At 41.3% G+C, this 15,337-nt stretch overlaps 1 protein-coding gene across 1 annotated transcript; it reads right to left on the bottom strand.

The window, feature by feature from the left end:
- Positions 1 to 4,525: 4,525 nt before the first annotated feature.
- zgc:113307 (uncharacterized protein LOC553753 homolog) lies at positions 4,526 to 9,919 on the bottom strand. Its single transcript, XM_053442450.1, has 5 exons — positions 9,626 to 9,919; positions 8,405 to 8,731; positions 7,966 to 8,290; positions 6,698 to 7,015; positions 4,526 to 5,553 (listed from the first exon to the last, which is right to left on the bottom strand). Exons 2-5 carry the CDS (start codon positions 8,708 to 8,710, stop codon positions 5,402 to 5,404), a joined length of 1,101 nt encoding a protein of 366 aa, XP_053298425.1. The 5' UTR covers positions 8,711 to 8,731; positions 9,626 to 9,919; the 3' UTR covers positions 4,526 to 5,401.
- Between the last annotated feature and the right edge of the window lie 5,418 nt (positions 9,920 to 15,337).

Genomic DNA, 15,337 nt, shown 5'->3' with positions numbered 1-15,337 from the left:
CTGGTACTCAGTTAAATATGGAATGTGTGATATAGGCTCCATAAGTGGCCGAACTCTCTTCTCACACGCAACGCTCATAGATCACAACGTTCAGCGTGGACCCTATACTCCACATCTCCTGTCTGTAACCACTCTAACAGACAACTACCCCCCCCCCACCCCCTCTGTCCCACCCCTGCCTCTCTTAATTTTTGTTTGTTAGCAAGCTAATGCAAGTGTCACAGGGAAAAGGAAAAACCACAGCTCGGAGCAGTGCTCTGAGCTGCGTTGCATTATCAACACAATGTCGTGTACAGTGCAGGGCCTCTGGGAAAATTTCAGGAAATTGTGTCATAATCAAACCGTTTCAATATTATGAAAAACTCAGAAGAGTTTACTAACAGACAAAATCCTCTGTATCTCTATTATTTTAGTTATCACGCTTATTGAAAAAATATTTGACGTGAGAACAAAGACTAGATTTGGCAATTTGAATAAAAATGTGTTCCGTGTCTATAATCTTGGCCGAAGCTCCATTTTTCAACAATGGAAGAATTTGCGAAGATTACATTTCCTGCCATATTTCTGAGGTGAATTTCTGTGAGTTTATGTTCATGACTTTTTGTGAATTCAGGTTCAAAAATTAATTACTGCCATAAGTAGAATAAAAAGACAAAAATTACTGGATCTATTAGTTTTAACCTCACTGCATATTGATGACTCCATGAAACAGAAGTAACTCTCCTCAGACTGTACGGGAAAATGCAAGCCAGCTGAATCGGCATCTGTGTTTGTGTGTGTGTTGTGTGTGTGTTTCTGTGTATGTGTGTCTAATGAAAGAGCTTGAGGTCTGAGTCTTGCTTGTAAACAGGCCTTTAAATGAAACTAACGGCTTCCTCAGTCATGTAGCCAAAACCAGACTTACCATACCAGTCTGCGATGTATTTAAATTTGTCCTGCCAGCAACAGACTCTTCACACAGCTGGGAGGTCCAAACCTCCGTGTGTATTATTTCCCAGTTGGTTCGTCCTCCTGTCCAGTGGTTTTGTTTCATGGCCTGCCAGTCAGACCTGAATCAATCATGATCTCAGCAAATACCAATGCTTCAGAGTGGCTAACCTTATACCTCGTACTTTATCCATAATCCCAATACTCTTAATTTCAATTTGACTGAGTATAACATCCAAGTGATGAGGTTTATCATAGGGTCTTTACTGGAAACAAGGTTGATGATGGAGATAAGAGTGAACTAATACAATGAAGTTCAACAAGCTGAAAGACATTAGAAAAGTAAACAGAGCTAAGGCGAACTCCAAAGTTTGATGATATTTCACGGTGTTTATCTCTACGAATAACCTTTCATATTATATTTAATGGTTAATATGAAGAATATTGATGGTGTAGCTTTGATAAAACCTTTGAAAATAAGTCTCTGCTAGCCCAGGTCACAGACTATTAGATTTCTACCCTCATGACTAATTTTATATGGAGCTCAAATTTACAAACTGCTTCTATACAAAGAAATGGAAGCAAATCGAGACGCAACTGAGAACCATCTGGAAAAAGTAAGGGTGCAGACAACTGAAACAGGTGGATACAAAGAAAAGAGAGATTTAAAAAAATCCACTGAACTTCCAAGCTACTGTGTGGATGGTGTTGTATATGAATTGTCTGTTTCTGTGGGTATGAGATGTGATACCTGAGTGGATCTCTGCAGCTCTCTGTGTTGCTCCTGTGACACTGCAGGGAGCCTCATACCAATCTGTTTTGACTGGTGGTCTCTAGACAGGGTTCGTTCAGAGGATAGGAATGACCAGAGGTTTAATGATTCCACCAGTCATAGATTTATTCTGTGTTTTTAATGCCTGCAAATGTAAAACCTGTTAACGGTGAGTCACTTTTAAACTAATTGGAATGAATGTCTTTCTTTGAACCAGATTTTATGGAAATTGAACTCTATACCACAACTGATATGTGAACTCTGAGACCAGAACAGAAACAATCATCGATAATAAACAAGTAACAATTGGAGCTTCTTTTCTTGACATGAAGTTTGTTTTTGCCATGTCCTTTTTAAGTTTGTTTCTCCACTACAATTAGATCATTTAAGCAAATCAACGAGTCTGTAATGTAGGTAATGAATGATCGAGGGCATCCATCCATGATTAAGGACAATTTCTAAAGCACAAAAGCACATGTTCAGTCCGAGGCTCATTCCACTGCGAGCCGCCGGGCAGCCTCTCAGGTGTTCACATGTGCCATCTGGCTCTACAGTGTCAACACCAGCCAGCTGGCAATTCCTGAAAACCTACGTCTTCCCAAATGTTTAAGAGACACAGGTGAGCGCTCACTAATACAGACTGGGTACCTTATTACAAATGTGTTTTTCTCTCTAATGCTGGTACTGTTTCCATATTGGAGTATTTATATAGGACGGCAGAAGACATAACATTATCCACTAACATATCAACATATTATCTGCAGCACTCAATTAAAATGTTACCATGATTAAGAGAATAATAATTCATCATAATGAACGTAAACACCCAACGTTAGTATTGTTGGCTGTGACATTTTAGAGTGCGGGCCACACACAACGAGTGCAGTGACCATGGACTGTATACTAAGATGGAAGACTCCACTTCCTTCCACTGTCCAGAAATGAAGCTGGAATATAAACCCTGCCATCTTGTGCATTTGGAGCCAAGGCAGCAATCAAGGGATGGAGCAGCGGTTGCAAGGTTCTGCAAACACAGCTTTTTATTTGTTCATTGCCATTGGGGTAGAAGAAAATTTCAACAAACAAAAAATTATTGTGAAGTTGATCATCTAACCTCAGCCTTTAAAATAGTTGGCTGCTCGTCATCTCTTGTTTTTACAGGATCTCAGCAGCAACATGGAAACAGGGAACTGTTTTCTTTCAGCCATCATGACCTCATCCATACCCAGTGCACTGCGGCCGGTCATCACCGGGAACAAGCTCACAGTCGACTTCTGTGTTTAATAGTTGTCCCTCAAAGGAACTCTGTGTGAGTGAATCCTGCTTCTGGTAAATGTTGTTCCAGACAGAGCACGAGTCGGATCATACCATCAAACACACAGCATTAGACATGGTGTCACCTGGAAACTATGGTGGTGGCTTTGGTAAAGGCACACACACACACACACACACACACACACACGCACACACACGCACACACACACACACGCACACACACACGCACGCACGCACGCACGCACGCACACACACACACAATTAAAATGATGTTTTTATTAAAATGTCTTTTTGTTTGTGTTATCAGAAAGTCTGACTTAAAAAAACAAATTGAAGTAAAACTTCTTTGCAGAAAATATGTCATTTGTTAATAAATTAAAAATGAAATACTTTTAATAGTAATGCTTATGTAAAATGTATAATAAACATGTTAAAACTGTAAAAGGTTACATAATAATAAATATGGGTTTGTTTTAATGGTCCACAACCCAAAAATGTTGGGATTCCTAAAAAGAAACTGCTGCATTAAATACTTGTAATAAATCACCCACAAAGTGAAAGCAACCATCTTTAAACCAAATGATATGAATATTTCTAAATGTCAGAATATTCCTCGATTTTAAAGTGAGTCAAATATGTTATATAGTACTTTGTACCCACAACAAAACAAATGATGTTATCTCTACTTGCTTTGCATTTACTGGAAAACTACTCACTGCTCATTTTTCTATTATTACATATGTGATCACAGTTACTCCACCTTTGTGTTGCGATGACAAGATCTTTAACTCATTATTGTCAATGGGTATTGTGATTACTAGAAAAGATCATGTCTTCATCTTTTGGGGAAACCGCACCTATGACACAAATTCACAAGCTCGGCTTCCTGGTTTGTGGCAGTGAGAGGAAATGCAGACAGTGTTACGATCAGTGAGTCAGCACATGGCAACTGTTCTCATTAAGCTGAGTCAGTTGCAATTAGGAAGCTGAGTAGGTTGTGACATATATAATTCGTAATTATGAGACGACGGGAATCATAAAGACATTCATTCAGTTGCTATCTTGCTCAGTTTGGTGATCTTTAAAAGGTTGAAATGCAAAACTCCCACTGGGGTCTGCAACTCTCTGCAGGTCTGAAATACTGTTGGCATCAGAATGACATAAAAAGTGACTGGGATTTTGTTTGCAAAATGAAAAATAACGAATGCATTTTTATTAGCGAAGCTCCTGTGTGACTCTGGTAGCATTTTTTATCTATTTTGGATGTCATTGGTCCAACCTGATCTCCTCAGTCTGCATGTTAAAGGCTTCCTCTAACAATAAGCTGAAATAAGTGCAGCGATGTTAAACACACACCAAAATTCAGTCCTTTAACCCAAATGGGTATTGAAACCAAACAGTCTCCACTAATACTTCTGCTGTTACATAGATATCTTTATATTTACCAAAATGTATGTATTGTTCATTTTACTTGTACATATACATTTACTTATTGCATTTGCATGTATTGTTGATACTGTTCACAACTGGACTATATACCATAGGCCACATACATTCATTGGTCCTGTCAACACTGGAGACTAAGGTAGATTAAATAGCAATGATTTGGGAGATTTATCGATTTTGTTTTTCAGTTATTACAGACAGATGCATCCCCCCCAAAAAGTTAAAGATAGTGTTTATTTAGACATTTTTTATCTTCCATAGTAGACACCATAATGAAATCACTACATACATTGTTGCTGTTGTCACTATGCACATCTGACTTATTGCTTTTTTGTAATACTCTAACAAGGTCACCTCACTTTATTTAACAATAGAAAAAGTTTGACAAATCAACGTCGAAGTTTACTGTGTAACATTCACATTATATTTTCAATGGAGGCATCAAATCCTTCTCATCTTGCTCCCTGCTCCTGTGGTGGATGGTGTGGCAGTTCAACGCTTTCCAGCTGACTGAGTCAGAGTCTCTGAAGAGAAAGCTACTGCATTTTGCCATTAATACATATTTCCCTTTGCTCTCGGTCAGCTTACTTTAACCAGAGCACATGTCTCTGTACAGGCAGAAATAAGAGGTTTTGTCACAGTTCCTACACGCTAATAACACACAGATGTACAACAATGCTGAGGCTGGAAGGGATGAGAGACAGAAACCCATGGGAATGCACTGGTGGTATGAGAAATGTTTTGATCAGAACTTTTGGCATTAGAGTAAAATAACACTGGTTAAGGGAACGCGTTCAACCTTTGGCATCTTTTGAAGGTCAGTTTTCTCTTCAGGGTCTGACTGTGGAGTGAAGACATATCCAATTCTGCCCTGGATTCTTGCTGTGAGGCTGAGTTGTTTGAGTTTACAAATGATGAGTTGGGTTCAGATGAGTTATGATATTTTCTTGGTTTCTTGATATTTCCTAATTTCAGGTGGAGTCAGATGTAAATACTTTCAAGCTCCCGCAGGCAGTAGATCAAGTCAGAGGACATCTGATGGTAGGACACTTTGTTTCCGTCCAATCGCAGGATCTTCATCCTGGAGTAGGACAGAGGTCCCACCTCTCTGCAGAAACTGGTCATGTTGAACTCTGTGATGAACGGATGGGAAACAGGCTTTTTTAAAACAGATACAGACCCCATATTTTCAGTAGAGACCCATTATTTAACTAAATGAGAACCATCTGCTTATCGCTGTCGTGTCAAATCATTGTTGATACTAACCCTGTGCTGGAAGCTTTGATTCCACATCATATAACATGTGCTCAACATGTCTATATGCTTAAGGTGAATCCCTTCAATTACTTTTCTTACATGCAGCCTGTGAGTTCCCCCCTTCTTCTCAGAGATTCTGCATTTACCATTAGATCTCTTGCAGGTGCTGTGGTGTTAGCAGCGGCAGATGAAAACCACAAGACCCTCCTCTGCTTTCTCACTTAGTTTCAGTTGTAGAGTGTCTCTCGGCTCAGACTCAAGGCTTTGGAACTGGAACGGGTCTTTGGCTGTGAGACTGCTGGCTAGACGATGAGGTGTGTGTTTTTGCGGAAGTGTTTTGCCGTCTCCGTCTCGTTGGTACGCAGCTGAATGGTTGTGTGTGATTCAAAATCAAGATGTGTCTCCTGGCTACAAGGCTGCTGCAATGTGACACGAAATCCTACCGGTCAGAAATGGGGCAGAATGGCGGGGAGCGGATAGAGACAGAGCAGAGGGGAGACTGAAGAGGGGAACAGCATGTGCTTCTGGCTCATCTGGCACGCTCCCCTCTGAATCCTTTACAGATGTTTTCATAACACTCTCCTCGCTACTTTCCCCCAATGCAAACAGCCAGTATTCCCTCCCCTCTTATCTCCTCCACCCTCTTTTCACTTCTTTCCTGTCCATGTCTCCCTCCCGAACCGAGTCCCTCCCCTCCCTTCATTCACGCCCTTCATCTGTCTCTTACCCGCCTTGCCTGCCAGCTGCCCACCCGATCCCGAGTCCACATCGAGTGAAGAGCTGTGTTGGAGGAGTTCAGGTTTCCTCACAGTTTCTGTCACATTTTCCACATTTCTCCTTCCCCCTTTCTGCAGTGTTTAGGTGTCTGACCTCCATAGGTGCTCACACCCATAACTCAATAGTTGAAAAATGCATGAAAGTGCACATGTGAGGGAAATTATAGGATCTCCTAGAAATGACGTCAGTGACATCTCTACATTTAAAGTGTGAAAGGAGATTGCAGCTCTGTGTTTACCTCACCTTGTATTTCATTAGCCTCCAGGTAGAGGTACTGCAGGCTGCTGGGAACTGTAGGAATGGTTGTGAGTTTGTTATAAGAAAGGTCCAATTCCACCAAGCTGGAGAGGTTGAACACCCACGGGTGGACACCGGCACTCGTCAAACCACAGTGACTTAAACGCAGGTACTTGAGCTTCTGGAGCCCGGTGAAACTGCCGTTGTCCAGCCCAGATAAAGAGTTATTGGACAGATAGAGCTGCTGGATGGACGAAGGTAAATGTCGGGGGACGGACGAGATCAAATTTCCACCGAGGTGTAACAGATTCAGACTGATCAGACCTGCAACACAGCAGAAGATAAAAACACAGCTAGACATGCACAAATATATACTGATAAATATATGTGACAGAATTAGGGTTGATAATCACTTCAGAGCGGTAACAAGGCAAAACATCAGGTCTCGGGATGTGTGAAAAATCCACACTGCAAAGATATTGTAAAAATATAACTGTAAAGTCAGCCTGAGAGGTTATACAGCTGTCAATGCTATTGGCCTTCTCGCCAAAAGCCAATTATATCTTTGAGAAATGTTGGGTGAAGTGCACTGTCCTTATAAATGTCCTACTTGCTCAATTAAATGTGAGAGGTTTCATTGAAATATAGTCTTGACCGGTATCCAAGCAGCACTTCTCTTTACAGGCCTTAAATGTTATTTTCATTTAATTTATAGAGCAATTTCACACCTCAAATGAAAGAATGAAGATTCAAATTAAATTGAGGACAGAATGTACGACTTTATGATGCTCACTGACATAACTCACTGTTGAATTACACAACCGCTTTACTCCTGTCACCCCCAAGACTTTTAAACCCATGTAAAATGTGAAACAACAAATTGTCAGAGCTGGTTACTCTGGAGGGGATTAAAGTCAATTTTAAGAACAATTCTCTTTTGTCTCTGTGGATCCTGTAAAATGTTTTCATTGAAATCCCCTTTGAAGATGTTGAGTGTGTTTTGTCTGACAGTTGTTTGTACTCTGTTTGTTGTTGCAACATCCCTTAGACGCCCTCTTGGCTGTGGCTCTCTTGAGTAAGAGATTTTAATCCAAACAAGACTTTGACCTAGATAAGAATAACATATACTGTACATGCCACTCTTCCAAGTCATTGCACTTTCGGCAGGTTAAAGACAGCAGCACAAGGCTGTGAAAACCTATCTTGGTTTGTATCTAGTGTGTACAGGGGTATATGTGATGCATGTATAGAGAGGAAATGACACATTCCACTACCTCTGAGGTCTCCCTCTGTGATGGTTTGCAGTCTGTTTCCCTGCAGCAGCAGCAGCGTCAGGTTGTGCAGCTTCTGGAAAGCTCCGGGCCTGATGCTGCTGATTTGGTTGTGAGCCAGCCGCAGCTGCCTGAGACCTGCTGGTAGCACGTCGGGCACTGAAGTCAGGTGGTTGTTGTTGGCAAAAAAGTAGCACAGCTGGGTCTGGTTCTGCAGGGAGGCCCGGTCCAGCGTCTCACTCGTCAGCTGGTTGTGGTCCAGGATGAGCCAGCGGAGCTCGGTAATGTTGACCAGTACAGAGGAGGACAGGGACGAGATGTTGTTGTGCTGGGGAAAAAACAGATTTTCTCACTTCCACATGAAATAGAACATACAGTGGGAAGACCAGGCAGACCATTTTAAAGATAAAACATGCTCAGGGGCACATTCAGTCTTTCTTACCTGTAGAAAAAGGTACTGAGTTGTGTCTGGCAGGCCGTCAGGTATGTCTGCCTGGCCTCTGTGGTCACAGTAGAGCGCTGTGGGCCACTGAATGGGGCAGTCACAGTGTTGAGGGCAGATCTGCGGGTTGTTAGCTCGGAACCAGGCTGGGTTCATCCGCCCCTGCAGGCTCAGCACACTGGGCTCACCCAGCATGCGGTCAATCCACAGAGGAACCCCTCCATAGTCCGTGTCGGCGATAACAGTGGCCGAAGCAGAGAGAAAAACACCCAGTCGCACCACCAGGGCACAGCAGAAGAGAGCCATGGAGACAGCTGGGTAGAAATCCTACAAATAAACATGAAGATAAAAGTGTTAAGCAGGCAGATTTTAGGTTTTAAAATCAGGACATGACTGTAACCCTGGGAATGTTTTTAAATGTCTTCCATGGTTAGTCTGAGCAAATTACTTTAATGATATCCATCGGCGTCTTAACTTGGCCGCGGGTTTGAACTCAGATGTTGGTGTTCACCTGGCAGGGAGAGTTCAGTGCAACATGGTTTCAACTAAAGGGAAGTTCAGAATACAGGATTTTTGGAGCTTGACCCAACTGCATAATTGTTGGCCATTAACTTTTATCTATGCCTGCACCCAGAAATAGCAAAGCTGCCTGATGGTTTAGACAATCCATCACTTTGCTCAGGACTGAAATATCTGGGTTTCAGTGTGAGGTCAAGAAAAGTCACCTTTTTATTGCAGCCCCTCTCTTTATGTCAATAATGAATAAATAGTATTCAATTTAAATTGAGCAGCACTGTCTGAAAGGCAGCAAAAGTTGAGGAACGCTTGCATGCAATTGTCTTAGCGATGACGCCTCTATGGTTGAGCATGAGAACAGAGAATATGTGTCTTCCCTCCATGCACAGCTGTGGGTAGATACGGTGGTCAGAGCAGGAACGCACAAAAGCAAACACACAAAAACACACACCAAGACCTCTCAGTCACAAAGGGTTGCATCATTAGGAAGTTTGATTTGATCAGCAAGTTTGCAGTGTTGCCTTTTGCCTTCCTCAGTCTTACAGTACAGCACATGCTCCACAGGTTTCCAAGACATTAGCTGACTTATGCAATCAGGACTCGTCAGAGCAGCTGTAATCGAACAGGGACACGTTGGAGCTCTGATCATTTCCAGTCGTGCCAGTTTTCCATTTTTTTACAGACAAGAAACAAACAGACACCTACCTTATAATAAGTAGTTGCAGAGCAGAGACAGGCTGTCGTGAATTTCCAATAAAATTATGAAATAGTGTGTTCATGTGCAACTGTGTGCCTGTGTGTGTGTGTGTGCTTAGGTGTCGGTGTGTTTTCAAGTGAGCATATGTGTTTTTTCCCTTCTTTAAACGCTGCCCACATTGCAGACCCCAGACCTCCTCCATAATCTTCCCTCACTCGCTTTTTCCTTTTCCCTTCTCTCAGCCCTTGGTAACAGTTGAACCCTCATGTTGGTGAAACATGTTTGCTTTTATCATGGAGATGAAAAAGAAAATACACAGAAAGACTGATGAGAATGAGGGGTGAAGAAGAAGGGAGAGAAGAGAACAGAGAAGAAATGAGGGCAACAGATCAGTTTGGATTCTGATGGTGCATAGCTAAAATGACTACATTTGATCAGCATTCAAGTATTAGTGTGCGTGTGTGAGTGTGTGTGAGTGTGTATTTGTGTGAGGCTGGCTCTAGATGTGGAGACATTCAAGCCACAAAGTACCTGGGGAGCCAAAGAGACCATTCTGTGCATGTGTGTGGGTCTCTGTAACTCTGTGGCCATCTGTTTGTTTGCCTTTGTGCGTGCGTGCATACATGTGTATGTACATGTGCATCTCTGTGATAATATGTGTCTGTGTCTGCATGCATGCATGTATCTATGTATGTATGCGTGCATGCTATGCATGAATATGTGTATGTGTGTGAGTATGTGTGAAGGAACTTCTTGCAAGCATCTGAGCAGAGCAGAGGTAAACGATTCCAGATTCCTCCCCCCTCAAAGCTAGAAGCTGCTGTGAGAAAAGAAGCAATGTAGCAAAAAGAGGCAGAAAAGTCCTGATAAGTAAATGAAATGAGCGCCCTCTAGGAAAAACAAACAGAACGACACCCACTACAGTGCTCAGCTGTACTTGAAACAAAATAAGTGCCTGTATATGATTTAATTAGGGTAACAAAAAGGGTGATGAAGCATTTTCTTGTTACCACAAACCTTGAAAAGTAAGTGTTTTACCGTAAATACCACAGTGCTCTTTCAGTGTGTGTGTGGCAGAGGCTTCTGTGGCAGTTAAGTGTTAGTTACACATACAGTTAATGAATGGGCAGGCAATCAACAGGGCAATAAAAACAATGTGTGTGTGGAGTTCAGCTACATGTGTCAGATACATTAACTACTAATTTTCCAAAGCTCACTGTTCAATAATGAAATTCTACCATTTACTGACCATCGTAATATAAAATTGCACCTATCGAAACACAGGTGGCATGGTGGTTCAGTGGTCTGCACTTCCAACTCACAGCAAAACGGTTATGGTATGAATCCTGGTTCGGCCTTCCTTGTGTGGATTTGTACACATTTTTCTTCTGCCCGCTACCACAGTTCAAAGACTTGTAATGGTTAGGTTAACTGGACACCAATTGACCATAGGTGTGAATCAGAGTGTTTAATGCTTTTGTGTATGTTGGCCCTGTGACTTCCTGTGACTGGTGTAGAATCTGCTGGGATTGGCTGCAGCCCCTCAACAGCCCTTAAAGGAGAAGCCGTTAAAATAATGGATAATATCGCTGTAATATGACGCTTGTTTGTCACCTCTGAGATTAATCATGTAGCCGATAACTATGTATGATTTCTTGTATAACATGCTTGTTAATGAGTCATCATCTATTCGCCGAAATTAAATTTTCCGACACAGTAGCTGCCCTCGGGTGGTTTCCTGTTTGGAAGCTGGCAGATATAGCAGCTCCTTAAATAGTCTGTGGAGCTGGGAACTCTTCAAATATTCAATATGACCGCAATGTTGCACATGTTTCCACCTGCTCCCATGCGCTGAGTCACATGCACATCCCTAAAAAGTAGCTTTGGAGTCTTGCCAGTGTCTTGAAGTGTAACATACTGGAAATGTGTTTTTAATACCAGGTAACTTCCTTCCCAAATTTGTTGCCTGATAAGTTTCGAAGTTCAGTATTGACCTCGGTAAACAAAAAGTTGATAAAACAGTTCTCACCTTAAAGTCCATTTGGTGGCTGTTCTAAATCTTTTCAAACATTATACATGAACTTCATGTGCAAATTGAGTTTACTCAGTTGTTGAAATGTGTATTAATTTTTTCTTCTTATCTGATATTTGTCCTCCAACATTAAAAAACACAGATGATGATGATGACGTCTTTTCCATTGCTTATGATTTTAATAATCAAAACAAATGAACTGAGCCTGTTTCTTCTTCCTCTTTTTCTTCTTGGTATATTTTCCATTCACCATCTGCTCCCTGTATTTCCTGTCATCAACACTAGAGGGCTCTACTTCATCAGTGATCAGCAGCAGATACAGGTTTGGATAAACTAAGGTAAAGGTCTACTTTCCTAAAGTGTGTCCATCTCTGAGGTGGGCTATGTAAAGAAAAAGAACAGTTCCACAGATAGGATGAAAATATATATGTGTCCTGTCTTAGGTGAGAGGTATATCTCTTTTTTTTAACCATATTCAGTCTTATAGTATTACTATTTTCTTACCATTTTCATGGCATTAAAATCCTGACTCTGAGTTTTGCAGTTACTCTAGTTACATGTCCCAGCATGGTTTGAACTGGAGATCTTCGAGTTGTGTGCATCGTAGATCACTGGGTTACCACAACCAGCTTCAGTGTATTATTATGATCTCCTTTTCCAGTGTAGCAGAGCAACATCATACATTTTGCCATGATGAAACCACATTTTAGTTTAAATCCATAATTAACACTGTGACCAATACCGATGAATAATAAGCAGCTGTTTTTATCTGGCTGTGAAAAAGATGGGCAGCTTGATGTGGTGTAATCTTGAACATCTGTGTGAGATTTAATGTGTATTTGTGTGTGTGTGTGTTTGTGTGTGTGTGTGTGTGTGTGTGTGTGTGTGTGTGTGTTTGTGTGTGCACGGACATCTGCTTTCTATCGCCTGGTTCACGCTGCCCCTCGGCCCTGGGGTACCATGGTTCAAATTACCGTGGGGAGCCACATTTTTCAGGGAATACTAAAATCTGATCTGTGTGGATCTTCTTCTACATATGAATGTCATGTCAGGTTATTTAATTAAACAATCTCTGTATTTCAAATATAATTGAGTGTATCTTCTGAACAAGAGTGCTTGTTGTCATTGATACGTGAAGAAAATTCACCTTGTGGAGACACAATCCTGGTTCCCACAAGGTTAACCATTACATTGTCAGGTCAAGACTCTTTTTATGGGTGCTCATAGGGTAAAGGTGTAAGTTCAGAGCTATTGTTTGAGAAGTTGATGTGAGTCTGAAAAGTATCGTCCTAAGTGACCAAGCAATTTCCTGAATGAAAAATTCCTCTTAAATTCCTGTGAAGAGTTTGGGGCTGGAGTGAAAAGGGGCTTCCTGCTCTGATCTTCTGATCCCTGCTCAGCGCAGCTCATGACCCAGACAGGAGACCGTGGGTATGGAAGGGGATGGGGGACGGGGGATGGGGGATGGGGATGGGGATGTTTTGGGCTACCCAGAGTCCACCTGGGCCTCTCACTTTGAAGTCCTAGTTAGCAGAGAATCACCTTCCCATTTCTTCATGTTGTTATATGTAGATACGTATCTTTATAGCAGAGCTTATCTACTCAAGCAGGCTGCCTAACAGGGCTTTCATGTTGTGTTCAAGACATATTAACTCATCAGGCTCATAAGTTTGCCGTTAGCTATGAGTCAAAGGTCCGAGCTCATCCTGGTTCAGTTCATACATGAACAGCTTTGATGGAGAAATGAAGCCATGTTTAGAAATAAGTCCAAAACTCATAAAAGTACATATAAAGTAATGAACGTGGCTGTTGTAGTGTTTTTCACAGAGCTGGGCCGAGCGATGCCAGGTCTCCTCTGCTGCATCTGGTGTCCACAGATGCCTGCGGCTACATGAAACAAATAAAGAACAGTTTCCTTATTATGCAGCTGCAGAAACCTGCAAAAGCCAACAAATATCAAACACATAAACCCACAATGTGTCATACATTCTTTTAGATTTTGTATTGTTGTTCATAAAGAGACAGCACGTATAGACATGTTGAAAGACACTATTATAGTTGAATTTGACTTAACTCTCTCCGTGACTCTAGTATTAGCAGTAGAGAGGTGGACACAAGGGGGGGAGTGTGGTGACTCAAGGTCACACCGTGATTGTAAGACTGGGTTAAATAGTCTGGACGCTCGCATTCACTGCCAACAACTTCTGACGTTTAATAAACGATTTGACAAACCAAGAGTGAAGCGTGCATGTCTACACGTCTCCAAACCATTTTACTGTCTCACAATCACAGTGGAACTTTGAGAAGCAATAGTCACCACATTTAAGTAAAGAACTGTCCGCCCATTCCTGTGGGCTCTACTATATATATTTATATATCACATTTCCTGGAACCATACATCCACCAGTGACCACCAGTGCTCAAAGGGACTCACAATATACAGCAAAATCTGCATACATACATAATGGCTGCAACAGGGGCCGATTTGTCTGACTCTTCTAGGGGAGGGTATTTGTTCATCCTGAAGGTTTCCTCCCCAACCCTTTAGCAAAAAACTATAATTATTACATAATTATTTTACATCACAAAGAGATTTGTCTATTCCAGGGTTGAAAAAGGTGTAATTTGTCATATGCAAAAACATGTTTGTCTCTATGACTGTTTTTTATTGGTGATCTTCCATTAAATTTACGTTTAATCTGTTGCAAAAAAAGTTGTGCCCATTTAATCCTGATGAGTTTTTTCAATTTAAGAACAACCCTTAAAAGGAACTTTTTCTTCTTTTATATTACAAAGAAAGCCACAACTTTTTTTTCTTTTCAATTTGATCTACCCTCCCTCATTGTGTCCTAGCTTTTACTTCATATGAAGTGGACAGATATAAGAGTGATAATGATGAAAAGAAAGAGAGAATTGGGCTTTGAAAGAGAAAAGGGGGAAAAATATATGAGGAGGCCATACCTAAAAGTGAGAGAAACCCCCTGATTCAGATGGAGCTGGTGTCGGAGAGAAGATGCAGGGGCAGGAAGAGGCCCACATTAAGCACACACACACAACATGAGACAGGCTTCACATATGTTTTCATTTAACCCTCTACAACATGGAAGGTCGATGGAGAGGAATGAAGAAATTTGGATCCGCCCCTTGGAAAAATCCTTGTCAGGGAGTTAAAGAAAACAAGTACTATAATAGCTTCAGTAATCATCTTTGGAAGATTTCCTATTGCACAGCGCTTTAGCATTAATAGGACAAAATGTTCTAGACCCATTAAATAACTGTATAGTTAAAATAAAAAGTGCCACTACACCCGCTTATGCCCATGTTTGGTAAAAAATCGTGCACATGCACTTATGGCTGTAGATCGAGTTGTCTGACTTTATTGGGAAGGAGATTGATTCATCCTGAGTGATTCCTCCCGAAACCCTTATAGCAATAATATAAGTAAAGACTCATATCACAAATAGTTTTACCTATTCCAGGGTTGAAACATCGGGTAAATATGTTGCATTCAAAAACAAGTATGTCTCCATATCTGTGCTTCATTTATGTCTTTTAAGATCACAGCAAAACAAAAACAAGATACAACACTTCCGTTGCTTTTGTGCAATGGTCAGCATGTGGCATTGTTTGCTTAGCGTCCAGAAGGATAACTAACATTTTTAAATGTTTAGTAGTTTTGATCCATTGA

The sequence above is a fragment of the Pleuronectes platessa genome, chromosome 2 (assembly GCF_947347685.1).
Source record: "Pleuronectes platessa chromosome 2, fPlePla1.1, whole genome shotgun sequence".
Taxonomy (NCBI): Eukaryota; Metazoa; Chordata; class Actinopteri; order Pleuronectiformes; family Pleuronectidae; genus Pleuronectes; species Pleuronectes platessa.
This window is presented reverse-complemented; position numbering and strand designations above follow the sequence as displayed.

What these genes read in the sequence shown, in the direction of transcription:
- zgc:113307 (XM_053442450.1), bottom strand. Translation starts at nt 8,710, where the DNA reads ATGGCTCTCTTCTGCTGTGCCCTGGTGGTGCGACTGGGTGTTTTTCTC. An exon ending in CTCAGTACCTTTTTCTACAG is followed by an intron (nt 8,291 to 8,404) that starts GTAAGAAAGACT and finishes TTTTTTCCCCAG; the next exon opens with CACAACAACATCTCGTCCCT. An exon ending in GGAGGCTAATGAAATACAAG is followed by an intron (nt 5,554 to 6,697) that starts GTGAGGTAAACA and finishes CGTTCATCACAG; the next exon opens with AGTTCAACATGACCAGTTTC.